General features: G+C 36.9%; 4 protein-coding genes across 4 annotated transcripts; 2 read left to right on the top strand and 2 right to left on the bottom strand.

Annotated features, from left to right (window-relative positions):
- The first annotated feature begins 1603 nt into the window (after nt 1-1603).
- Nucleotides 1604-7231, top strand: ptchd3a (patched domain containing 3a). Its single transcript, XM_042752119.1, has 4 exons — nt 1604-2598; nt 3949-4070; nt 4638-4783; nt 4874-7231. Exons 1-4 carry the CDS (start codon nt 1867-1869, stop codon nt 6820-6822), a joined length of 2949 nt encoding a protein of 982 aa, XP_042608053.1. The 5' UTR covers nt 1604-1866; the 3' UTR covers nt 6823-7231.
- A 664-nt stretch (nt 7232-7895) lies between these two features.
- LOC109103871 (hybrid PKS-NRPS synthetase pynA-like) lies at nt 7896-15350 on the bottom strand. The gene is given in 6 exon segments (XM_042751658.1): nt 7896-13652; nt 13738-13919; nt 14003-14206; nt 14294-14454; nt 14544-14697; nt 14787-15350. Coding segments are annotated over 6 exon segments (6258 nt in total). The 5' UTR covers nt 14836-15350; the 3' UTR covers nt 7896-8144.
- A 132-nt stretch (nt 15351-15482) lies between these two features.
- Nucleotides 15483-23770, bottom strand: yme1l1a (YME1-like 1a). The gene is given in 19 exon segments (XM_042751659.1): nt 15483-16504; nt 16579-16665; nt 17196-17269; nt 17354-17480; nt 17892-18043; nt 18148-18303; nt 18383-18495; nt 19519-19581; nt 19668-19800; nt 19890-20042; nt 20129-20302; nt 20515-20622; nt 20728-20861; nt 20863-20873; nt 21002-21111; nt 21541-21642; nt 22037-22220; nt 22684-22815; nt 23460-23770. Coding segments are annotated over 19 exon segments (2190 nt in total). The 5' UTR covers nt 23493-23770; the 3' UTR covers nt 15483-16360.
- Nucleotides 23771-25179: 1409 nt separating this feature from the next.
- Nucleotides 25180-26650, top strand: LOC109103870 (eukaryotic translation initiation factor 1b). Its single transcript, XM_019117215.2, has 4 exons — nt 25180-25392; nt 25859-26022; nt 26108-26209; nt 26332-26650. Exons 1-4 carry the CDS (start codon nt 25362-25364, stop codon nt 26374-26376), a joined length of 342 nt encoding a protein of 113 aa, XP_018972760.1. The 5' UTR covers nt 25180-25361; the 3' UTR covers nt 26377-26650.
- Nucleotides 26651-27783: the final 1133 nt, after the last annotated feature.

Here is a 27783-nt window from a genome sequence, read left to right as displayed (position 1 = left end):
CTGAAGAAATGACTTCAACCAAACAGATGTTTTTGCATATGTTCCAAGCAGGTTACTATTAGACACTGTAAAATACAAGAACAGTATCAGTTGTGCAGAAATAATTTGAGCCCCTCAATTATCTCCTAATGGCAAATCACAAGCGCTATGAGAGTCAAAGCCATTTTTGTTAGCTTAATTAAGCACTGAGGTAACTGAAAGGCATGAATGGAGCCTTGTGTTCAGTAATGAACTTGCATGTCATTCTCTCCTCACATCTTCTGTCCTGATGGAGCAAAATGAGCAGAAACCGCGACGTAAGTCCTAACTCAGTTGTTCTATATTTCTAAAATATAGTTTATTATATTCAGAAATGTTAATCTGTTATTAATTCCAATTAGAACCACAAGTTTTTACAGCCATTTACTTTTCTAGATGTTTAGAAAGCTATATATGATGATTTTGAGACTCCAGAAAGCACACTTATCTGAAGAATATATAATGTGACTTCAAAAAAGTTTTTAATATCCAAAGAACCATAAAGCCATCTCAGCCCTGTACACCAAACTTTTTTTATTAAGAGCATTGTTTGCTGAATCTGATGAACTGCAACAAATCAATAAAGAATCTTTATTTATAATTGCTGGCAACTCTTTTCAAATACATACTATTTGTGTGGGTTGTAAACAAATCTGCATTAATTCAATAAACCAGCAAGTTAAAAATTAAGCTTTTTATGAAAAACAGTAACAATAACTTGAACAAATATCATTTCATTAATGCTAAATTATTACATATTTAAAATATATAAATATTAATATATTTATAAATTAAATATAAAATGGTTATAAATGGTATTTTGTACACACACACACACACACACACACACACACACACACACACACACACACACACACACACACACACACACACATAAGTGTACATATTTATATATAATATATAAAATAATATAACTGCTAAATAATTATTTTATTATGCATAATTTAATCATTCATACATCAGGTTTAATTGAAGCATACTTCAAACATTTTAGGCAATATACACAAATATATATTTGTACATATTTATATATAATAATATTTTAATAAAATAATATAACTGCTAAATAATGTATTTTATTATGCATAATTTAATCATTCATGCATCAGGTTTAATTGAAGCATACTTCAAACATTTTAGGCAATATACATAAATATATAATAACATATACATATATAAAAATAATAAAATAAAAAAAAAATAATACAAAATAAAAAAAATTAATATTCATGAATAAATCAATCATTCATCAATCATAATTGACATAAGCATACTTGAAACATTTCGGGTAATATAGATAAATAATATGTAATATATAAGTGTATTTATTTATATATAATAATATTTTTATAAAATAATATAACTGGTAAATAATGTATTTTTTAATGCATAATTTAATCATGCATCAGGTTTAATTGAAGCATACTTCAGACATTTTGGGTAATATACATAAATGAGTAATATATGTGTATATATTTATATATAATAATATTTTCATAAAATAATATAACTGTTAAATAATGTATTTTTATGCATAATTTAATCAATCATTCAGTCTGTCTAAATATAATTTTCTGTATGTGCCCGTGAGTGGTCGCTCTCGGCTTGATCCCTGTAGATTTTCACGCAAAAATGCGTCAGGATATTCACATACCACGCATGCATTATGAAGCTCTTTCTAAATCAACTTTTATCTAGTTTATATAGCTAATTTAAACTTTAAATGCTTCAGACACAATCCAGATACAGAGAGAGTTAGGTTTACGTTAATCTAATTTATTTAGCACAGCCTTTGCCCCACTAAACTTTTCTTTTAATCTTTCCAAAATGCCGCTGAACATGGCTGGATGCACCACAGACTGCGTGGAGAAGCCGATCTCCATCTGCTTCCAGAAGTTCGGTCGCTTTGTGGGAACTTACCCGTGGTGGTTCTTCATCTCTCCTCTGCTGATCTCTGCGGTGTTGGGGAGTGGGTTTTATTTCTTAGAAGATCGTGAGGCCAATGACATTGAGGATCAGTTCACACCTGTGAACGGTCCTGCAAAACTGGAGAGGCAGTTCGTGCAGCAGAACTTCCCACAGAACGACTCGGTGTTCTCCAACCAGAGACTGTACACGGATGGAGTTTACGCGTCCTTCATAGCGGTGTCAAGATCCTCCAACATCCTCACAGACGCTGCCTTTCAGGAGATAGTAACTTTACACAGGAAGGTCAAGGAGCTGAATGTGTCCATGGGTCACGAGGTGCTCACTTTTGAGGGACTTTGCGCAAGGCGATACAAGAAATGCATACCCAATAAGATATTGGACATTTACAAATATTATGGTAATAATCTAGAAACGACCGAGCTCACCTTTCCCTTCTTTCGTTTTGGATTCTCGTACATTTTCTTGGGCTATTCGGTTGGTGGAGTGAATATAAACTCTTCTGTTATTAAAAGTGCAAAAGCAGTGCGCCTGTTTTATTTCCTAAAGGAGGATAATCGCTCCAGAACAGATTTATGGCTGAATGAATTCCTGAAGGTTTTTCCCTCGAATTTATCACTAAACTTCATTAAGGTAGGTTATATTTTATTTATGTACTCCTGCTTGAGGTCTTTATTGATGGCAATCGATGCTAGTTGTCACAAGGGCTGTAGGCCTACTGCATAAGTATGTACAGTACAGGTCAAAAGTTTGGAAACATTACTATTTTTAATGTTTTTGAAAGAAGTCTCTTCTGCTCATCAAGCCTGCATTTATTTGATCAAAAATACAGAAAAAAAAAAGTAATATTGTGAAATATTATTACAACTTAAAATAAGTTTTCTATTTGAATATACTTTAAAAACAATAATTTATTCCTGTGATGCAAAGCTGAATTTTCAGCATCATTACTCCAGCCTTCAGTGTCACATGTAACATCCAGTCTATCACATGATCATTTAGAAATCATTCTAATATTCTGATTTATTATGAGTGTTGGAAACAGTTCTGCTGTCTAATATATTTGATGAATAAAAGGTTAAAAAGAACTGCATTTATTAAAAAAAAAAAAAATAATTCTAATTATATAAATTTTCTTTACTATCACTTTTTATCAATTTAACACATCCTTGCTGAATAAAAGTATTGATTTTATTTAAAAAAAAAGAAATAAAAAAAAATACTGACCCCAAATTACTGACCAGTAGTGTATATTGTTATTACAAAATATCTATATTTTAAAAACATAGCCTCTTTTTTTTTTTTTTTTTTTTTACTTTTTATTCATCAAAGTATCCTAAAAAAGTATCACATGTTTTCTGAAAAAAATATTAAGCAGCAGAACTGTTTCCAACTTTGATAATGAATCATCATATTAGAATGATTTTCTAAAGGATCATGTGATAATGATCCTAAAAATTCAGCTTTGCATCACAGAAATAAATGATAATTTAAAGTATAATCAATTTAAAAAACAATTATTTTAAATTGTAATAATATATCACAATATTATTTTTTTTCTCTGTATTTTTGATCAAATAAATGCAGGCTTGATGAGCAGAAGAAACTTCTTTCAAAAACATTAAAAATAGTAATGTTTCCAAACTTTTGACCTGTACTGTACATATATGAATACATATGTGTATGTGTGTGTGTGTGTGTGTGTGTGTGTATCTATATATATCTATATCTATATATAAATATATATATATATATATATATATATATATATATATATATATATGTATATATATATATATATAGTTTATTTGCAAAAACAGTAATTTCTTTTTTTTCTGGGAAATATTGGTGTAAATGTTTGTTTAATGTGTTATCCTTTTTATATTCATTCATTAGTTTATTTAAAATAATAAATGTTTTTGTAACTATTCTTTTGAGCTAAATCTAAAATGATGTAGTCAACAATATAATTTGCATCCTCAGGTCACCCATTCCACATCTTTGTCAAGGCAGGTGGAATTTGAGGCAAACACAAAGGATGTGATTCCTCTCTTCTCCATCACATATGTCATTGCCATTGCATTCTCCATTCTGTCTTGTTTGAGGTATGTTAACTTGAATATTTAGGCTATTTTCTGTTTCCCAGAGTATTGTGCAAATTTCTAGCACATGATTTTACCAGCGCTTCTGTGTAGATGTTTTTACATGTTCTCAGAACCCACATTTGACTTTTTGTTTCTAGATAATGTACATGTTAATTGTTTTAAAATTTAAAAAAGTTCTGAGTAGTGATGGGGAAATTGGATCATTTGATTGGATCTCTGAATCTCGTTCAGCAAAATTAACAAATCTTAAATCAAATTTGTCAAACCTGTACACATACGCAATCTTTAATCATATTACAAGTTCGGAAATAATTCACCTTTTCAAGTCCGTACTGCATCTCCTCGTCCTAGTCTTTCATCATTCATTTGTCATGTTAAAGCCTCTGTATAGGAAACAGAAATGATTCGTTCAACCCACATATCCCAACTACATTCAAAACAAATGAACGAATCTTTTTTAAAAATTATTCCAAACATGATTTGTTCAAAATGACAATTGTTAACTGAGGGATAGTTGAATTTAATTGAGAGGAATCCTTAAAAATTCTATTTTGTCTGTTTTTCCAGGTTTGACTGTGTCAGAAACAAAGCATGGGTTGCTACATTTGGGGTGTTCTCTGCTGGACTCGCTGTTCTGTCCTCTTTTGGGATGATGTTACACATTGGTGTCCCATTTGTCATGACAGTTGCTAATTCTCCATTCCTGATATTAGGTAAAACATAACTATAAAGCCAGTTGTCTACAGTGTTTAATGTATATTAGCAGATTAAACAGTGATTTTTTTTAAATGTGTTTTAAATAGGGATCGGAGTGGACGACATGTTCATTCTCATTTCCTGTTGGCAGCAGACCAGTGTTCACGATCGAGTGGAGACTCGTCTGTCTAATACATACAAAGAGGCGGCCATTTCAATCACCATTACCACGCTCACAGACGTGCTCGCTTTCTACATCGGCCTCATGACGCCCTTCCGGTCAGTACGCTCTTTCTGCTTGTACACCAGCACCTCCATCCTTTTCTGCTACATCTACAGCATCACATTTTTCGGCGCGTTCCTCGTTCTTAATGGACGGCGAGAAAACAGCAACAAGCATTGGTTGACATGCAAGGAAGTACCAGAGGAGTGTCCAGTGGGTCAGTCCAAGTGGTATGAATTATGTTGCGTTGGAGGTGCTTACGATCCCCATACTGGCAGAGAGGAGGTACAACCAATGAATCGCTTCTTTAAAAAATACTACGGCCCATTTCTGACGAAGTCGTGGACGAAGGTCTTTGTGATTGTGTTGTATTGCATCTATTTGATTATCAGCATTTATGGCTGCTTTCAAATTCAAGAAGGAATTGATCTCCGTAATTTAGCAGCTGACGATTCTTACGTGGTGAAATACTATGACAACGAGAAGGCGTATTTCTCCGAATATGGTCCAAACATCATGGTTGTCATCCGACGGGAATTTCCGTACTGGGATGAAAAGTACATGTCAGATCTCGAAACTTGCATTGAAGATTTCAAAAACTTATCTTTCATTGAAAAGGATATATTCACCTCCTGGATCAAATCATACAAGCACTACGGATATTACACCAAACTCAATCTGAGCACTGAAGACGTCTTCAAAGATAACTTGGGAACCTTTCTGCGATTTTATTCTGATTTTAAACAGGACGTCAATTTCACCAACAACTCCATCTACGCATCTCGCTTCTTCATACAGACAGTAAATATCTCTACCGCACTGGATGAGATGAATATGTTGAATAACTTAAGAGAGACAGCACAAAAGTGCCCTGTTCCTTTACTGGTATACCACCCCGCCTTCATCTACCATGACCAGTATGCGGTGATAGTCAGCAACACCATCCAGAACATTGGGGTTACAACGGCTGTAATGTTGCTTATCTCCCTTCTCCTCATCCCAAACCCTCTGTGCTCCCTTTGGGTCACGTTTTCCATTGCATCTGTCATTGTGGGGGTCACTGGGTTCATGGCATTGTGGGATGTTAATTTAGACACCATCTCCATGATCATTCTTGTCGTCTGCATTGGTTTTTCTGTAGACTTCTCTGCTCATATATCTTACGCCTTTGTCTCTAATAAGAAACCCAGTGCGAATGAAAAGGCAGTGGAAGCCCTGTTTAGTTTAGGATACCCTATTTTGCAGGGGGCTGTGTCTACTATTCTTGGGGTGGTGGTGTTGTCTGCTTCAAAGAACTATATCTTTAGAACTTTCTTTAAAATTATGTTCTTGGTGATCTTCTTTGGTCTCTTCCATGGCTTAACTTTTATCCCAGTTTTTCTGACCTTCTTTGACATGTGCAGTGGCACACCAGCTAAGAACAAGTCAGGCCCAGAAGAGCAGGACATGAAGAACAGACACACCAACAACATTCAATCAAAGGCAAAGGATGGTGAGCTGAAAGTGTGGGAAATTTATGACAATCACACTTTTCAACCAGACAACCACCGAACATGTCAGTCTCAGCCCTGCTCTGCCATCTGGATGATAACCGGCAATAACCATCATGTTCAAGATAACCAGATGTGTATGGCAAGCACTATCCCAATGTTCAGAGTGGACAGTCAGACTTATGAGGTTCACATGTATACACCATCTGATGATGGCATGTTAAGAGTCACATGTCCATCAAAACAGTGCTCGGAAGGCCAAAATTGTGTTTTAGGAAATAGCAACCACATTCAAGAGTCAAATGTGCCCACTCCTAATGGTTCTGATTTATCCATTTTGTAAAATCCTTTTATTTCTATTTCTTCCTAATATATTCTGTTTCTATGTGTAACACCTTTTATATGTTTCAATTAAAATGACAGATGTCAATCTAAATCAACAGGAATGCAACATGACACTTTTTTACAAAAGATACATCTGGGCCAATGATTTTAGGACTTTTTTATGGGTTTCGGGACGTAGCCGCCCAACAGCTGTAGCATTAACTCACCATAGACTGTATTAATCTGTAAAGAAATCTGTTAAAAATGTTACATTTATGTGTTCATTTATGAAACACAAGAATAACAAATTTGTCTAAGTTGTTCATAAAACCATTCTTTAGTAAATTACCAGATTTAATTCAATGCAATGATTTATCTAAGAATGGATTCAAGAGCAATTTACACAGAAATTCTTTAATGTTTCTTGAATGAGCCCCCAAAAATATTTAAATGTCTTATTTTTTTTCTTGATATGTGAATATTTCTGTTTAGTTATATATAAAAAGTACAAATACTGTATGTAGCTTTCTTAGTTTTTGTGAAATAACAAACTGAATGCACATATGTAACCATACTTTGCTCTGTATTTATGAGAAGTTTGCAATGTTTCCTTATAGACTGTTGAATGTGTAAAACCTATTAAAGACATAACTACATATATAAATTGTAACTATTTTTTATTGGCAGATATAAACTGCTACAAAATTATTCTTGCCTTTTATATTTTCACTGTCTTTTCCCTTTGCTAATGTAGTGCACGTGCTGTTGTGTTTTCCTTGAGAAAAGAGGATTGCCTGAGTAAGGATTAGCAGAACTGTGAATATTTTCACTCTTAACACCTGTTTTGTTTATTATTTTTCATTTTTATTAATGGTAGAGTATTACAATTTTTGGAAGAATATAATTTTCTATTCAAAATTACACTTTGTTTAGTTAACACAGTTGACCATGTTTCATGAGTCTGTTATTGCACGTTTGCTTAAAAGCCTCAGTGGATTTATACATTTTGCAGAAAAAAGATGGGACATACCTGGCATTTGATCTCTGACTTCTTGGTATTATTAGGGCTGGAAAAGTATAGGTTCAATCAAATATATTCAGAATGGATGTTTATTGTTTGACATAAAATTTGCAATTCAATTTGTCATACATTATGCAATATTGTGGTTTTCTACAATTAAGCAATATAACATTTTTCATAACAGGTTTAGAACACAAAATAAGCATTCTCAAAAAAAATAATAATAATTTACATTATAAGCATTATTAGTTATTTGACTAGCCGTCTTCTTCACTTTGTACAATACACAAGGTGGCAGAAAAGGAAACCAACTGTATACATTACAGGTTCACAGAAATCTCAGAGTCCTCCTCAGTGCTCTGTTTTACAAATTCAGTCAATGAGGATAGTGTACTGTTTGGATCAAGCAAAGCAACAAGAGGAATATTCACACCTATCTCTTGAAACAAGCGATTTTGCAGTGTCATGGCCAACATCGAGTCAATTCCAAGTGCAGTGAGTGCAGTTTCATCACTTAGATCATCAGTATCCACACAACAAATTTCATTAAGGATCTGTCTAACACACTCAACAACCTTGTTTTTTAGCCCCTCCTCCACTAAAGCAGACAGGCGAAACTTGAGAGACACATTTTGAGAGAGGACATGGTTCTTTAGGTTCTTGAAATTTAATTTGCAGACCACCTGCTGGGGATAATTATCTAACAGGCAGTTCTCCAGTGCTTCGTGAATCTCTGACACATCCATGATCATTAGCCCTTTTGTTTCCAAAAACTTTTGGAAATTGTCTTTGTCCATTAGTAGGCCTAGTTTAAGGGGTCCCCAATTGATTGACTGTCCTGCAAGTCCAATATTGCGTCGGAAGTGACAAAAAGCATCCAGAAAGGAATTAGCTGCTGCATAGTTGGCTTGTGCAGCATTTCCAATGAAAGAGGAGATTGAGGAATAGCACACAAAGTAATCGAGTGTTTGGCGGTGGAGAGTGGCAAAGTGAAGATTAAGAGCACCACAGACTTAAGGTTGTAGGACTTTTTGGAAAAGAGATCTATCGAGAGTTTCCAGTAATCCATCATGTAGAACAGCAGCACTGTGGAATACCCCTCTAACTGGATAAGAGGAAAAATGTTTTCCAATCACAGTAATGGCTTCCATCACCTGCTCTGACACTGAGACATCACACTGAAGTGTGAGAATTCTTATCCCGTATCTCCTTTGGAGACTGCTTATGTCCTCTTGTACCTTTTCAGAAGATGCACTCCTTGAGAGAATGGCAATGCATCCTCCACCCCTGTGAGCAATAAACTTAACGGTTTCAAATCCCAAACCGGAAAGACCACCTGTAAACATGTAAACACCTACACACCATAACATCTACAACATCCTCTTAATCAAAGAAAACAAAGGAATAGCAGACTCGTTGCTCGTTGAATCGTCACTGGCCAGAGCTATCAAGTCTAGAGTTCTTGCACTGAAATAAGATCCAGAATGCTCTGCAGACTGAGAAGGCATTCCTTCAGGGAGCACCATCTGAAAAGTATTGCTTTGTATTAATGGGCATGCTTTGTGCAAGTGCATTCCCTTCAGCCACTTCTGTAGCCGAGCTCCATATGCCTTAAGGCGCGATTTCTGGAAGATTTTGGACATCTCAAGAGTCTGGAAGTAGGTTCTCTCACTGTCCTTCTGCATTACATCTATTGTTGAGTACCATTGCTCACGGATGCCACGTACTGCAATGATGTGATTTGCATTGACAGCGCTGACAATCTCGGTCAAAATCGAGCAATCGTATGGTGGAAGAATCACAAAAAGAAGACACTGCTTTGTATTTTGGACTAATCCACTTATCTCACTCTCTGTAAAAACACTCCAGCCTGATTTGCTTGCTATAAGTGTCAATTAATTGACCAAAGCTGAATTATGAACAGTAGAGAAGATGCCTAACCTTTGCTGTTGTTTGGTCTTGGGTAATGCACACTGCAGTATCTTCCAGATCAGGAAAATGTATGAAACACAGGGAGCATTCTTTAGGAATGGAAGCCTTTTTATTTTGAAGCACACATCTTCTGGGAGGACAACTTTGGATGTTGCTTTAACAGGGTAACAACAGATAACATGGTCACCAACTTTAAGTTTGTTGACATCCTTTCCCACAGCTGTAATTATCCCACTGAAGTCACGTGCCATGAGACTGTGGTTCTGATTTGTGTGCTTGTTCCAGTACATCGTCTGACCAAACTTTAGTTCTGAAGTACTAACTGGAAAATAATCTGATGAGTGCACACATACCTTACTCAGCTGAACCTCAATGCTTTTCCTCTCAATAGTGTAGACTGAACTTGCTGAAGGCAAAGCTGATAAGCTGGTCATCCTGTAGGGATTGGTTGTCTGCAATGTGAAGTCCCGGGGCTGTAGGGCTTTTGATTCAGCTCACTCCCTAATTGTGGTGACAGGAGTATGGGTTATCACAGCAGAGTAAACCTTCCCCTTGCTGATGAAGACTTCTGGGCACTCTTGGGTCTTATGTGAGTTAAGCACATGGGACAGTGCTTCTATATCCTCTCTTGACACTGTGGAAAGGTCAATGAGCTGGAAAGAGATGCCTGAAAACGCAGCACATGCCCTTGTCATGCCAGATAACACGAATCCAGGGCTTATACTTTCAACTGTTCCTTCTGCTGACCTGTATGTAATGACACAGATGGAACATTCATGACTGCGGTTTTTTAAAGACAAAACAACCTGACGGTAAAGATCACAGCTGTCTAGCAAGCACTCTAGAATGACATCAGACTGGAGGTGACTTATATTCTGAATGCCCCAGATAAACAGGATCGCATCCAGTTCAATGTCTGCTTCACTGCAAGGAGACTTCAACAGTAATTCTGGGACCTGCAAGGCTAAGCCCTTTGTTAAATCAGGTGGAGGAACAAGTACAGATTTTGGATGCAAATATGGCTTTAAACCTTTTGCGATACCCAAGGTGTCTTCAAAGACCAAAGCCTTGATTCTACTGGGGAAATTGCTGTCAGCAAGAATGCCAACCTTCTGGTTATGAAAAAAACATGATTCCCTGATCTGTGCATGTCTTCCCAGAAAATTAATTCTGACATCCCTCAGCTCAATCAACACATGACCATCTTTGTTAGTGAAACAACCACAAACCTCAAAGTAGTCAGCCATTTCTTTGGTCAATCTCATATACATGAACATCTCTTTACAGGGAGGTGCAGCTATAACCATACTCCCAATGGCAGAGGGAAATCCAGGCCTGACGGTGCTGGAGACTAATGCTAAAACTGAGGACATTTGCAAGAAGTAATCAAGGACCACAGGATGCAAGCAATACTCATACATATGGTTGAGTACTTCCTCTGGAATCCTGAGACTGGTCACTGCTTCCTTGAATTCTTGTCCATAATGAATGTCACCAAGTTGTTTGAAGTTGGGCCCATACTCAAATCCTATGTCTTTAAGAGTGTTGTACACATCCTTTGTTTCAATGACTGATGGGCATCTCTTTAAAACAGTGTTGAGGTGAATGGTTTGCTGTTCGATCATAGCTTGACTGCCTTCATGGCTGATGGTGCCTGATGCATGCACAGTAATAGAGGACTGAACCTGAAATGTGGTTGCATCCTTGGATGTCTCAGTTGTGATTTTGAGAGGAGGGCAGTTCTTAGTTAGAATAAGCAAACTCTGAAAGTTGATAGTGAGCTGAAATGAGTTCAGAGGTCTTTTTGGAATAGCAGTTTCCATTATGGATGCAATAGCCAACTCAACATACAATGCCCCTGGGGCAATGGAGATGCCATTGTTCTTGTGTTCCCAAAGGTAGGAGATGGTAGCTGCTGACAGATTGCACTTGATTACTTTGCCATCACGTATACTTGGACTTATCAGTGGATGTGGACTGCGAGAGACTGTGTCATTTCCCTGTCTTACGTCCTCAAAGTATACCTCATTCTTTTGACATTCAAACTGATACCTTGGGAAAGCAACAAGCTCCATTTCAAACCCCTTGTAGAACTCGTCCCACTTCACATTGACCCCCAGTTTAAACAGTTTTGATACAGCTGTGAACATTGTCTCGTGGTCTTTATCTGGATGCACTGAAGGAAGCACTGTGGTGTCATTTCTCAGGATCTCCATGATGTTCCTCTGCAGAGCCCGTCTTGGACCAATTTCCACAAAGACTATGTTCCTTGTGTGGTTGGAAACTGATTTAATTGCTTGTTCAAATGCAACAGGCTTTCGAATGTTTCTTGCCCAGTATTCACCTGTGACAAAGTCCCCTTGATGACACATCTCTCCTGTTACTGTAGAAAAAAGTTCACACTCTTTTTCATTCAGAGTTAAATGTCCAATGCTGTCTTTGATTTGGGCCAGTATAGGATCCATCATATGACTATGGTAGGCAGCGGGAACAACCAAGACATGAAGGAACAGGTTTTTACCCTTGAACATAGACTGAAGCTTCTGGTGCACATTATCAACTGCTTCTTTATCACCTGACAACACACATGATATAGGACTGTTCACAGCAGCTAGGCAAATCTTTCCTGTGTATGTAGGGAGAATTTCCAGAACATCTGGAACAGGAACGTTACCAACGACCAGCATCCTCCCACCCATCACTTTGGTCTGCAGCACACTGCGATGGTAGACAACCTTTACTGCATCCTCAAGAGACAGCAGGCCAGAGCAATGAGCTGCTGCAACCTCCCCAGAGTGTCCAAGAACAATATCCGGTCTTATGCCCCAGTTCTTAAAAAGGTGAACAATTGCAACCTGGATTGCAAAGAGAAGTGGCTGGACAATGTTTGGTTTAGTGATATCTTCATCATCATAGCAATTTGCAATCTTTGGCAAAATACTGGTGCATCTAAACTTCTGGAGGTAGTTTTCAACCTCTTTGACCTTGTCCCTAAATGCAGGTTCTTCTCTCAGTAATTGCTTACACATTCCCCTATAAGTAATGCCATTCCCACAAAATACAAAAACTAACTTTAAGTCCTGCTTTGTTGGAGCTAATTTCTTGTTCATGCTAGCTTTGAGTAGTGATTTTAATTCTGACACAGACGATGCAGCGAAGACTTTCCGAAATTTGTGTGATATGTGGCTTCTTCTGCAGGCGGCTGTATAAGCAAGAGCTTGTAGATCAACTGTCTCATCTGCTGAAATCCTCTGATACGTGTCAGCTATGCACAACTGAAGAGATTGATCCGTGGCTGCAGACATTGGAAGCAGTTTTAGAGGTTCAAGAGTGTGGCTGTCAGAGACTGTTGCTTGAACATACTCGCTGATGATGGCATGGGCATTGGTGCCACCAAACCCAAAGCTGTTTAATCCAGCCATCCTTACCATGGATCCAGAGTAAAGCCATTTTTCAGCTCTGGTGGGGATTTTAAGATTGAGAGATTTAGCATCTATGCTTGAATTTTCTGCTGAGTAGAACACAGAGGGAACAATAGTTTCATGTTTCATCATTAACAGAACCTTTATGAGTCCTGCCACCCCTGCTGCAGATTCTGTATGTCCGATGTTACTCTTAACAGAGCCAATAAACAGAGGCCCTGAGCTTGAAGGTCTTGCTTTGGCAATGATTTTTGAGATACTTCTTGCTTCAACCGGATCTCCTGCTGGTGTTCCAGTCCCATGAGCTTCTACATACTGGACATTTGCTAAATAATTCTCAGAGGAGTAGATCATGCTCAGTAAAGCCTCCTGCTGGGTCATGGAGGGTTTGGTGATCGGTGTGACGGTGTGGCCATCTTGGTTTACTACAGTCTTCTTCACAATACCCCAAATATGATCAAAGTCCTCAAGAGCCTGAAAAGAGACATTTGCCTTATTATAAACCATAAATTATTTTAATATTAACATTGTGAATAATTTTAAAAAGTAAAATATCTACCTTTTTCAAAGGCTTCAGCAGGACTATACCACATCCCTCCCCTCTACCATAGCCATCTGCTGTATGGCAGAATGGCTTGCTTGTACCCTCAGGTGAGATCATCTTTGCCTTGCTGAGGGCCACAAAGACTCGAGGTTCCAGGATGCAGCTGACCCCTCCACACAGAGCCATTTCACAGTCCCCTAAGGATGATGTAAAACAAGGATAATTAACAATGTGAATATTAAGCAATGAACAGACTTCAGAGTTAAAATAGTTTCATTACCTTGTTTGATGGCCTGACATGCAGAATGAAGGGCAACAAGGGATGAAGAACATGCACTGTCAATGGAAAATGAAGGTCCAGTCAGGTTGAAGACAAAGGAAATTCTGTTGGCAGCTACACTCATAGCTGTTCCGGTGCCATTATAGTGGGTTATTGTGCTGGGACAGTTGTTCAAAGTTGTCTCATAGTCCCTGTTCATAAGACCAAATAAAACACAACACTGTATGAGTATCCTAAAGTTAAAAACAAACAAAAAAGTGAACTTGCATTAGATTTATCTAACATATGTACCTATGTAAACCCCTGTTCTGGTCCCGCTCACTTTTTCCAAGGGTATCCCAGCATCCTCTAGAGCTCGGTATGCACACTGCAGCAACAGTTTCTGCTGAGGGTCCATGTGATCAGCTTCAGCTTCGTTGATGCCAAAGAACTTGTAATCAAACTCATTGAACCTGAGGAAAAGAAACTCTTTTACTTCATCACTTCACCTTTTTTGTAATTAAAAACCTCAAATGCATCATCATGAACTGATTATTCCTACCCTTCAATGAGAGCAGCTTTGGTCGTCTGGGTTTTTCCTGGTTTGCTCTCATCAGGATGAAACCACTCTTACGTGTCAAATCTTTCATCTGGAATCTGTTCCACACAGTTCCTTCCCTCTACAAGAACTTTCCAGAAACTATCAACACCCTCACCTGTGAAGGTAGTAGATAGTCATGCAAATGCACACAGCATTGTCACAAAATAAGTAAGAGTACACAACACACAAATACAGTACATTTACCTCCTGGGAAGTTGCATCCGATTCCAATGATAGCAATATCCTCGTCCATTTTAGCAATAATTTTTTTCAAAGATCATTATGTTTCTTTGCAAAAATTAAAAAAAAACAAAGCACAAGCATCTCTCAGCTCTGATGGTCTCCTCATGGTTGTGACCCGTATTCATCAGCTCCCGGTAACATCTTGGCATTTTTATAAAGCCTTTCATGACTGAAAACCAATGGGAAAGCACATTTCTTTCAACAAAGGGTCTTTAAATGTGCAGTCCTTCCTCTTGTAACCAGTAATTGTGGTGGTTTGAAACAAAACTCTGTAATTACAGACTTGGGTAAAGATGCAAACACTGATTGCGGTTTCCCTCACTGGACACAACAAAGCTATTGTCTTAAAGCTATTGGGGTGATTCTCTAATTCATGATTGGCTTTAATTGGCTTCAATTTAGAAACATGTAACAAATGATGAGAAAAAATGACTTGAATGTGTGTAGACCACCAATTTGAAATAAGATAACCAATGACTATCTCAGCACACCTAACCTGATACCTGCAATTTTCAGACTGAATGGTTTACTGCTAGTCTTTTATTCTGGACCTCTTAAAAAGATCCATGAAATTAAACCAAATTCATTTCAGTGTTCATTTCAATCTCAAACAAAATCCCAGCTTAAAATTCTTACTTTCAGGAAACGACAAGGAAATAAGCTTTTTTTATTTTATTTTATTTTTTTACTTTATTTATAGTCTTGCCATGTTCATTTCTGAGATAAATAGAACTAATAATTTTTCAAACACATATAAACAGTGCAGTCACCTGAGCCATAAACACACATGCAGACAACCAAAATATGGCGGAGGATGGAGCAAGAGGCTTTTAGCTACACCTGGAAGAGTATATTCAAATAAATAACTTAAAGAATAAAATCAGGGGATAGTAAGGTCCATTGGAAACATTAGGCAAAAATCTACAGTACTCTTAGTCAATTGTTCAGATACGCATTTACAGGTATATTTATTCTGTATCTGTAGATGTTAAAATAATACTGACATTTGGAAGTCACATTCGTTATTGGTTTGTGGTTTAGGGCTGCATGGAAAAAGTGAACAGACTATACTACTTTGGTTACTGATAACGGGACAACCTGGTTTGCCATTTGCTTTCAAGTAAAATGCACCATTTATGAGCTTCCATTCCATAAAATGACTAATAAACACGTGCTTCAATCTGGTGACAGGGTGACAAATAATAGGATGAATAAAACATATAATGAACATCATCCTCTTCCTGCTATAGCTTCTTAAAACAAAGCAAAGAATTTATATTATTTCATACGTAGCCATTACCTATTGGTTCAATGCTCAGGCATATGTACTTTTGGCATCAATTTACCTTCTCAAATTAATAGAAAATATTTCTGGATTTCTGTTAGCTTAGTGTTTGAAAGCCAACCTGAAAAATGAGAAATATCAAGAGAGAAGGCTAGAAAGTCATTCAAAAGCCTTTCTTGTTACAAACATTTACATTTACAAGTAAAGTAAGATTGTGCCTCAAAAATGTCACTGTTGATCCAAGACTTCATCATCTGGGATCCAGTGACTTTCCCTCCAAGATCATCTGGATTTCCTTTGCATCTAGAGTCTCGTAAGTTAGCAGGGCATCGGCCAGCAGCTTGTGTTCTTTGCTGTAGGTCTTAAGTAGCTTCTTTGCCCTTTCATACGAGTTCTGAAAAAGACAATTAGAAGATGAATTTACACAATCATCAGTCAATCACTTACAAACAAAAACTAAACACCTACCTGCAACAGCGCCCTGACTTCCTGTTCTACAGCAGCCTGGGTCTCCGGGCTGTGGTTCGTCAGGTCACTGTAGGTCATGACCCCCAGCTGCTCAAAGCACAGAGAGGTGAGTGAACTGCAGTTACAGGCACAATAGTAATGCACAAAGGCTTCACTCAAGTTTCTGATTACGACAGGATCCTGATGTTAAAGATGGGTGGATGTGAGTGTAGTTTAGACCCTGCATGTGCGCTGCTCATTTTTGGATGTGGAGTATGAACTGAGTGCCGGGGAAGGGATTAGGATGAAACACAGATTTAAGTCTGGAATGTGAGCGCTTACACATCCCTAATGGCTTTGAACACGTGGAAGGACTCAAATGGCTTCTCCAAACAGCTATTTGCTACATTTCTTTTTGAATATATAAAATATTTTTACTTAAAATATGATCTAAGTCGAATCCCTTTGACCTACAAAATTAGCCTGAAGTACCACCTGAGATTTTTAGTTAATATTTCAGTAATTTACCAACACATTTGCATTTTCATAGTTCTTCGATGTCCGATAAATGACATGCAGGTTAAAAAATTAATTATTTAATTAGTGACTGGTTTTAAGATCACATAATGAACTTTTACCTTGTCACTCATTCCAAACCGTGTCACCATCATCTGTGCTATTTTAGTGGCTCCATCAAAATCACTGGATGCGCCTGTAGGAGGAACAAATAAAACGTCATGATGTTGATATTTACCAGATTTCAAAGTAGCAGTGATCAGTTAGGGACACCTCTCACCGGTAGTGATGTGATCATTTCCAAACACCAGTTCCTCAGCAACCCTGCCGCCCATGCTGACGTCCATCTGGGCCAGAAGCTGGGCCCGTGTCTCACTCCAGCGATCATTCTCTGGCAGCAAGGATACCTGAGAGAGACCAGAGGAACAGAGGAGGTGGCACAATGGTTTTATAATGTATAACCCTAGAGAGCAAAAGCTTTAGATTTTTTTTGCACCCTCAGATTCCAGATATTCAAATAAATCACGGCCAAATATTGTCCTATCCTTACAAACCATACATCAAAGGAAAGTTTATTTAATTAAGCTTTCAGATGATGTATAAATCTCAATTTCGAGAAATTGACCCTTATGACTGGTTTTGTGGTCCAAGGTCATAAATGAGCATGCCAACTAAATATCCAACATTAAAACCTCTAGTATCGGCTAATGAACTACATTGTAACAATATTTCACGCATCCAGATGTAGACATTTTTATTAGTCAATCTGTGAAAAGTGCTTGATGGAACATAATGGAACATTAAGACCAGCTACTCACGTGACCAAGTGAAGGGCCACGTGGCATGATGGTAGCTTTGTTGATGGGCATTGCGTCTTTGGTGTAATAAGCCACAATAGCGTGTCCAGACTCATGATAGGCTGTGATCATCTTATTTCTCTTGTCAATCTCCACACTCCGGCGCTCTGGGCCTGGACAGACAGAGAAGAGAATGTCAGGAAAGAATCTCTTAATCAAAGCATTAATCCCCATCACATGTTGTAGAGACTAAGCTGAACGTCCCTGCTGGCCTCACCCATCAGGATCTTATCCTTCGCAAACTCCAGCTCCTTCATGGTAACCAGGTCTTTCCCATCAGCTGCTGCTTTCAGCGCTGCCTGGTTCACCAGGTTCTCCAGTTCGGCTCCAGAGAAACCCACTGTTCCCCTAGCAATGATCTCTGCATCAACACCTACAAGACACACTATGTTATTGGACTGTCCTAACAAGCATCTTTTAAAACGTATTTGTTTTTTCTTAATAATTCTTACCAGAATCCACTTTAATTTTTTTCAAATACCACTCCAGGATTTCTGTGCGTCCCTTTACATCTGGTCTTGGGACTGTGACCTGCATGTCAAACCGGCCTGGTCTCACCAGAGCACTGAAATACACATTATCAAAAGAATTTTATAGATTTAGTTTATCACAAATATTGGATAATCTTGATAGTAAAGTGTTAATGAGACAGTTGCAGATACATAGTGTCATATATCAGAAAAAAACATGTCTAGATGGAAACAGTTCAAAAGCATAAGAAACTACCTGCTTCTTAGTTAAAGATGAATAACAATGGGATTTGTGGCTGTTGCTTTAATGCATTAAGTATTTCTGCATATGTTAGCTGCTATATGCAAGTTATAGAGGAACCCACTTGTGAGTCTATAAGCCTAAGCCTACTATTTGCAATAAATTATAAATATGCCTGCATGTAAAAACATGGAATTACAGGGATAGTTAACCAAAAATAAAAATTCTGTCATGTAAATAAAATGTTAACTATATAAAGTGATAGTATCTCTTCACAAGACTCGGATTAAACTTGTTGGTTTATATGGATTCATTTTACTATGAATTTATAACACGTTTGGATCTTCTACGTTTTGGTTACCCGACTTCCAATTGAGGAAGAGAAATTTCTCGGGTTTCATAAATATCTCAATTTGAGTTTCAAAGGAGTCTTAAGAGTTTGGACACTACAAAAAGTGACAAAAGTGACAAAAAAAAAAAAGTGACGTGACATTCAGCCAAGTATGGTGACCCATACTCAGAATTTGTGCTCTGCATTTAACCCATCCGAAGTGCACACACACAGAGCAGTGAACACCCACACACTGTGAAAGACACACCCGGAGCAGTGGGCAGCCATTTATGCTGCGGCGCCCGGGGAGCAGTTTGGGGTTCAGTGCTTTGCTCAAGGGCACCTAAGTCTGGTATTGAGGGTGGAAAGAGAGCTGTACATTCACTCCCCCCACCCACAATTCCTGCCGGCCCGAGACTCGAACTCACAACCCTTGGGAGTCCGACTCTCTAACCATTAGGCCACGACTTCCCAAGGTGAGTAAATGATGACCGAATTTAAATTTTTGAGCGAACTATCCCTTAACGGATGGCTATAGAAACCTACTTGTCTAAAGCTTCAGCAAAGTTCGTAGCTCCAATCACGATGACTCCTTCATTGGGTTTGAACCTGAAATCATCAAAATACTAAAATCAGACCTGTGCAATTTCTTTCAAAAAGAAGAAATGATATGTAATAAAAAGCGACTGACTTACCCATCCATCTCAGCGAGCAGCTGATTGATGGTTTGTCGCGAGTATGGGTGCATGGGAGACTCAATTCTCTTCCCTCCTACACTGTCCAGTTCGTCAATAAATATTACACATGGTGCACTAGCTTTGGCTTCCTCTGTTAGAAAAAATAGTAGTGAAGCAATTTCATTAACAGTAGAAGCATTATGGGCAATCCAAGGCTATGTTTTCCTTTAAAAGACTTACTGAAAAGGTTTCTAATACGACTTGCGCCGACTCCCACAAACATTTCGTCAAACTCTGACCCGGAGGCGTAGTAAAAGGGCACGTCTGCTTCACCTGCTACAGCTCTGGCCAACAGGGTTTTTCCTGTTCCTGGAGGCCCCACAAGCAAGATACCTAAAATACACATCTAGTTTAGATATTTTATACAAACGAAAAACAAAACACCTATTTCCATAATTAAATAAAGTAAAGGGTTTCACCTTTGGGAAGTTTACCACCGAGCACAGTGAATTTCTGGGGGTTTCGCAAAAATTCAACAACATCCTGAAGTTCGTTTTTGGCCTCCTCCACACCTTTCACATGTTCAAAGGTGACATTCTTCATCTCAATGGGGTCCACGGCTGAATCCAGACCAGAGGTGGTGCGGAAACGAACTACATAGGTAAATAGATATTGCATTCATATTGCATCTGCTCAGATCTCAAAGAGTCAAAAAAACAGCCAATAATTTCACACTACAGCAACACATCCTTTCATACATTATGTTTTTACATTATTATTAAAAGCTGCAAAAGAAAAACAGCTACAGCCAAATGCATGCTATCAGTCAAGCAAATATAAGGAAAGAATAAAATGGGAAACAAACCAGTGTCGGAAAACGACCCTTTACCCGAGAAGAGAGGGCTTCTGGACACACCATACAGACCCACCAGTAGGAGAACAAAAATAATCAGACGTGTCCTTCTTACAGAATCTGTTAGGAACAGCAGTAGTAAGAATGAAATTCCTGCAGCAAACACATATTTTACTATATAACTAATGTTAGATAAGATGCTTTAAGAAGGCCTGAAAGCATTACCTTGAGTCCTCTGTGTCAAAGCCTGAGCTTTCATGAAGCCCTCTGTGAAGCCTGTCTTGAAAGCATCCTGGAGAGATTCTGGCAAGTTATTCTGTTTCAGTAACTGTTCAAGATTCCCCATGTCTCGCTTTTCTCATAAGGAGGCCCTGATGAGAACAGAGAAAAGGATACAGAAAATACAAAAAAAAAAAAGGCAAAGGAAAAATACAAGAAAGCAGAACATTCAGATATTTCTGTTGTATTTCTGAGATCAGTGTCATTCAAGCTTACTAACCTTCATAAAGGCTGGCGTATAATTCTCTGCATCTACTGGACCTTCAAAACCAGACGGCAGATGTCTAGTCTTGGACTTCATTGTCTTGAAACCTCTGTTTTGGACCCATACTGAGCATAAACACAAAAAGACACAAATAAAAATAAACCCACAACTTCATTTATAGCTATAATGTACCAGCATGTAACTGAGTAAAAGCCCCATTCACAACAAGAATGATAACCATAACAATAACGGAGAATAATGTATCGTTTCACACAAGTGAGCACTGCAGTTTTGTCATCTGTTTCTTGAAATGCTTTCTTTAAAGCAGGATGGATTGTTTTCGTAGTTCAACAGCAAGAAAAAAATAATAGCCTATTCTAAAATGACTTCAACAATGTTTTATTTATGTTGTTTTCATTATAGCTGTGGTGTGAACTTCATTAGTCCCATAGAATTAGAACAATTATTAAAACTTCATAGTTAGAGTTATCATTAAAGTTAACATCCTTTATGTGAATGCCTCTAACTTTTGGTCACTTGTAGGTAAAGATTACATTGCAGATGATGCAGATCTACGCAGGCTGCCTGGAGGGGGCTGGAGCTTTGCCTGCGAAACACCGACGAGCCAAAGAGTCCCATGTGTTTGTGAGAGAACCCTATGTTAACAATAAAACATACAATTTATTTCATAGCAATCCCTTTGATTAAAAATAAATGGGCCGTTAGTGTCCGAATAACAAGAAAAAACTTTTTAAGACTGAAAAGCTGTTAGGAATCTTGTTTGTGCATAAAACAGAATATTTCAACATCCTAATAAATATATTTATCTACTTGTGATCTAGCTTGTACAATGTATTTAAGTACAGCAGTGTCATTTCCTGTGAAGCTGGACCAGCCTATAATTAATTTCTCAACAGCACAATGTTGATAAAGAAAGATTGCATGTGATTGCATAAACAAGTTCTGTAAGGGGAATAAACCTAGTTATTAAGTCATCAACATTCATACTTCTAAACACGATATCATCACCTCATGTTGTGGTAACCTCACCATATTTGTTTTGGAAGAAGGAGGGGGCAGAAATGTGAGATGTTCTCCATGCTGTTGAGTTTAGGGCAGCGGAGGAGATGGATTTCTCCTCTGGATCTACAGAAGGCAGCAGGCGCTCCACAACATCCCGTACATGACTGAACCTCAGCTCTGACAGACCCAGGTCCTTTAAGTTTACTTTGGGCTGTGAAAACAGGCCAGTTAGCATTTTTAGTATCGTATTTTAATTTTTTTTATCATTTTATAAATGTTTTTATTTTTATATTTTCCATTTTCATTTTAGTTTTCATGATTGTGTTTTTTTGTATATATTTTTATACGTCTGTATAGTTTTTATTTATTTAGTTTTAGTTATTTTAGGATATCAGTTTAAACAAAACAAAACAAAAAAAAAAGAAATGTTGCACTGGCAACTAGCTCCAATAGTGTAATTTTATTTATTTATTTTTTTTCAGTTCATATATATATATAAATAAAAATATATATATATAAATAAATTATAATAACCCTAGTGTAAACAAGATATATATAATTTCATGAAATTAAATTGGTTTGCTTTTAGTTAATTATAATAACCCTAGTGTAAACAAGGACTCTAACATGCACATGATATATAGCAGTGCGTGCTGTTGTCGTGACTGTCATACCTCACTGAGAAGTGGGTCACGTTCAGGTGAAAGGTTTGTCTGTAGACTCTGCACTGATGTGGTTACGGCCGAGTTGGCTGAACTCTTCAGGTACTGGACCACATTGAGCAGATGGGTCAAAGGCACTGTTCCCTAAAAAAAGAGAACATTTTGGTCGCATTGCATAACCTAGTGTGGAAAATACTGGCTTTCAAATAAAATAATAAATTGCAATATTATAGCTTGCCAGTCCTTAAATGATCATACGGGCAAAGTGACTGATAAGCTCTCTATATATGATTGCTAGAGAATGTGGATCTGTAGGTCAGTTATGTCACTCCTGACTGAAACTTCCCTCCAGACACGTACACACTCAGTCTCTCTATTTAACAGCTGAGAAAACACGAAAATTAACTAAAAATACTTTAATGTAATATATGCATGTAGAACATCTGTATAGTATATGTTCAGTCGACAGTGAAGACAAGCTAAGAAGAATCTCAACAGATGGAAATGAATGACGTAATCTGTTTGAAGAGTGACTACAGGTCTATATAACGTCAAAATGAGCCATCAACAGGATGTTCTTAAAATAAACTTTTAATAGTAAGCGATGTTACTGTTTCAAATATCTGTTTTAATCAGATTACATTTACAAAATCAATGTCATTAAGAGTCTCATTGACACTATTTTGTTTGTTTCTCTTTCTCGTTCATTTTTACTCGCTAAAGCCACTCATTTATTAACAAAAAGGCCTTTGGCAATTGCTATGTAAAATAATTAAATGGTCTCATACCTGCGACTGAAAGGTTGTAGGAAGAGAAAACATATTTTGCTCAGATTTTCGTTGAGAGGTTATCTTGCGCTCCTGTCAGGCTCTTCTGTTCTTAGGTTATGAGCACCGGTGTTGTTAATCTCACCGGTGACTCCACCCTTCCCGTTGTAAACCGAAAGACACGTATTTTACGTTGTTAAATTCAGCGAATCCATCGCTATTGCACACGTCTCCACTTCTTCGGCGGTGGTCTAAATCAACAATCGTTGCCTTTAGTGCCACCTGCTGCACAATAACGGCAAGGCGCGAAAAGGTATACTGCTAAATGTTTAGTTCAACACCTTATTAACAATTTTTAAATTAATTATAACATAGAATCATAAAATAATCACATAACAAGCCAATAAAATTACAAACGTTAGAAAATGATACTCAGTTAAAAAGATGCTCATTCAGTTTTGTCCCATTTCTGATTCAGATCAAAATAAACATTTAAAATTAAGTAAAAACTACCACAAAGGAGGATATTATAATAGAAATGTCGTGCCTGTATTATTATTATTTCTATAATAATTTTGGAAGATTGTGCTGAGAAGTGTATGATTTAACTCAGCTGTTATTTTAATTTTAATTGTATATATGTATGCATGTCTGTATATATATATATATATATATATATATATATATATATATATATATATATATATATATATATATATATATATATATATATTTTTTTTATTATTATTATTTTTTTTTTTACATGTTCAAATAAAAAATAATAATAATAATAATAATTATCATGACAGTAAATCAAGCCCGATGTTCTCTCTTTAGCGTCCTCTAGTGTCTGAGCATGTGGCAATGCAGCGCGTTTAGTGGCTAGGTCTTTGCCTGTAAAAGCACAGAATTACGATCTTATTTTTGTTTATATAATAATACACCACTGTGGGAGGCATAAATATTGTGATGATAACATACAATTACAAAATGGGGCGTTGGAATCGTCTGAAAACGTCAATTTATGAGCTAAGCGATTGGTTAGCTTTACTTCCGGGTTGTTTAAAGACCCCACAAGAAAATAAACCACCTGGTTAAATAACCGTGGGAGGCGTATTTTAAAATAAAATAAAATAAATGCTCCCAACTGTCAGTAAATCAGTCAAAATAAATATAATAAAATGATTAGATAACAAGAACAAATAATTCACATTATCACATTATCAATTTAAAATTGTATAACTAAATGGTTTACATAAAAGGCTTTGAATATTTTTTTACAGTCTTTTTTATTTACATTTATTTTTTGTCTAACACGTTTTATGTTTTTATTTCTTATTTATTTAACTAGTAGGATGGTGTGAATTTATAATCTATTAAAAACCGCCTTGGATTATTCATTCAATTATTCAATTATTTGGATTATTAATTCAAAACAGCGATTTTCAGAACAGCAATTCAGTGTTTAAATGGAACGCGCATTTATTTATTTCACTAACAACCGTAAAAAAAAAAATCAATAAAACATTAGGGAGAAAATGGAAATTGTGAATAGTGAATATTCTCAAGATACTATATATATATATATATATATATATATATATAATATATATATATATATATATATATATATATATATATATATATATATTCTTAAAATAATCTTGCTTTCTTATCTACATGTATATGATTCTAAATTAAATGCAGCTGGAAAGGCACCTAAAGCTTTTGTCATCGTGCATTAAAGCACTTCCGCTGTGCTCCACGTTAGAGGCTCGTTGGAAGTTGCATCAGGCAGATTAAAAGCCGCCGCGCTGTGGTTACGACGCCGTTTTGTTATAAAATAACGACAAATCTAAGCATCCGCAAGCGGCACTGATCGCCGGCGTCTTTCATCTGTTAAAGTAATCGCAGTAATATCGCATGTCCAATATACAGAACCTCCAGTCCTTCGGTAAGTTGCGCGCGTCGTGCACGAGTTCGCAAGCGGAAATCATCTCGATCATTGTCTGTCTAATTTATTCTGCGTGCTCATAAATGTATTATTAGTATGAAAATATTGCTTGAGTATAGTGATTTCAATGAGTAACTAACATTTTTCTTTTACAAAAAGGAAAAGTATGAGTGGAAACGCATGTTTATAGTCCCTTTGACTAAATAGTGTTGCCTTTTAGTTAAACGTTTAAGATTGCTTTTAAAAGCTCTTATCCAGAAATCAAATAAAGTGTATGTTTGTGACCAGGTTTTGTTTAAGAAGTCACTTGTGAATGTGTATATTAGTGCCATAAACCACAATCAGATGTTCATTATTTGAGCTCCTTTCCATTGTGAGACTTCCAATTCATCTTTACTCTTGAGGTCTTGTTGTGTATGTGAGACTGGCTTCTTGTAACCAAAACTGTTTCATTGTTTCTCTGTAGATCCCTTTGCTGATGCAACTAAGGGTGACGACTTGCTCCCGGCTGGGACTGAGGATAAGATCCACATAAGGATTCAACAACGGAACGGCCGCAAAACGCTGACCACAGTGCAAGGCATCTCGGATGATTATGATAAAAAGAAACTTGTGAAGGCTTTTAAAAAGGTATTTTCTGACTTTGGTTATTTGAAAACATTCCTTCCGAAGTGCTATTTAATGTTTAGTAATATTGCGCTGTTTTATTTAATAGAAATTTGCCTGCAATGGTACTGTGATCGAGCACCCGGAGTATGGAGAGGTGATTCAGTTACAGGGCGACCAAAGGAAGAATATCTGTCAGTTTCTGCTGGAGGTAAAGTATGCTTATGTTTGGAATATCATCATATTACTAGTTGCAAGCGGTTTCTCTTAAAGCATGTTTGAGATGGTTAATTTGATTACAAAGCAGTTACTCATTTTCGTTCTCTTTCGCAGATCAGCATCGTAAAGGAAGAGCAGTTGAAGGTTCACGGGTTTTAAAATGCTTTCTAAAGGACTGCGGCAGCATGTAGCAATCCTAGTATATTCATGGCAGGGTTTTGGTGACCATATGCTAACAACGCTGACAGCAGGGTAAAACTGTTTGTTTTTGCAGTCACTTCAAGCTCTAATCTTCATAATGACCTCAAGCGGACCGCTAATTCCAGGCTGGTCTGAATTGCATACTGAATCTTTGTTGCTGATGCTTGTGAACGTTTTATGATGGATGCACGATATCTTTTTATCAAGGACAATAAAGTTATGTGACTTTGCACATCTGTGACTACTTGTCTTCTCTTCCCTAATAAAATTTCGTACATGTTTATTGTAGCAAAGTATTTTAAGACTTTACTTTCAGGACTGTCGGAACACAAGCATTGCTTATTGAAATCTAGATTGCACGAATTAAATTGGTGCATGTATATTCGTTCCATGTAGTTGGTAAGAAGTCAAAGTATTATGACTATTTTTTTTTCAGTATTGCAATAAAAATGAGCAATTCGATTTCTAATTAACAATACTTTTAAAACTGCTTGTTTTTTTTTAGCATGAGCTAGAGGTTTATGAAGGAAATTCTCTTGAATGGATGTACTAATTTCCCTTGTGGTGCATCATTCGGCGGAAGTTTATAATATTGACAATGCTTCTGGTTTGTATACTGCTTTTGTTCACTCTCTTGTAGTTTGGCTTAGTGTTAGGGTTGGAAATCCTTTCAGCTGTGGCGTAAGTCTGCAGTGTCCTGGCTGTCCCGCCAGGCTCAACACATGAGTGTAATCCTATTTAAAGGGCATGGAATGGCATTCATGACTGAGGGAGGCCAATCTCACTGAGGCTGTGTGGGCATTTTGAATGCTTTTTACCACAGCATTACAGTCTGAAGTTGAATGTCTGGAAAACAATTACTTGGGAATATTTGCAATGATTAAACCGTTTAACTGTTTGCATTTTGGGACAATGCAAGGTCCTTTTAATAACTCAAAAATACAAGTGTGAAAAGTAGTATTGGGCATCTTGTTTCAACCCAATGACTCAAATATTTTGAATGCTTCCACCAAAAAGATTTGTTCACTGACCGGTGTGTTGTGAGTCATTTTAATCATCAACTGAATCATTCATCAAACATTTTCCCTCCGTTTTAACTGCAAGGAGTTACTTTTACCAAGCTGTAAAAACAGCGAGAATAATCCTAAATAAATAAAATTATAAAACTTAAAGTTATTTAAAATGTTTCTGCTGAAAAAAAAAAACAGACACCATCACAACCCTGTGGTGCTCTACTGGTAATCGGTCACCTTCTATTGGTGGCTTGTTAAAAAAATTAATCCTAATGGAATATGTCCCAAAACACACTACAGAAAAAATTTTTAATGATTAAAAGTTGATGGTTTGTGATGGTATTTGTAGTTG

Source organism: Cyprinus carpio, chromosome B24 (genome assembly GCF_018340385.1).
Source record: "Cyprinus carpio isolate SPL01 chromosome B24, ASM1834038v1, whole genome shotgun sequence".
Lineage (NCBI taxonomy): Eukaryota > Metazoa > Chordata > Actinopteri > Cypriniformes > Cyprinidae > Cyprinus > Cyprinus carpio.
Note: the sequence above shows the minus strand (reverse complement) of the source record. Positions and strands in the feature narration are given on the sequence as shown.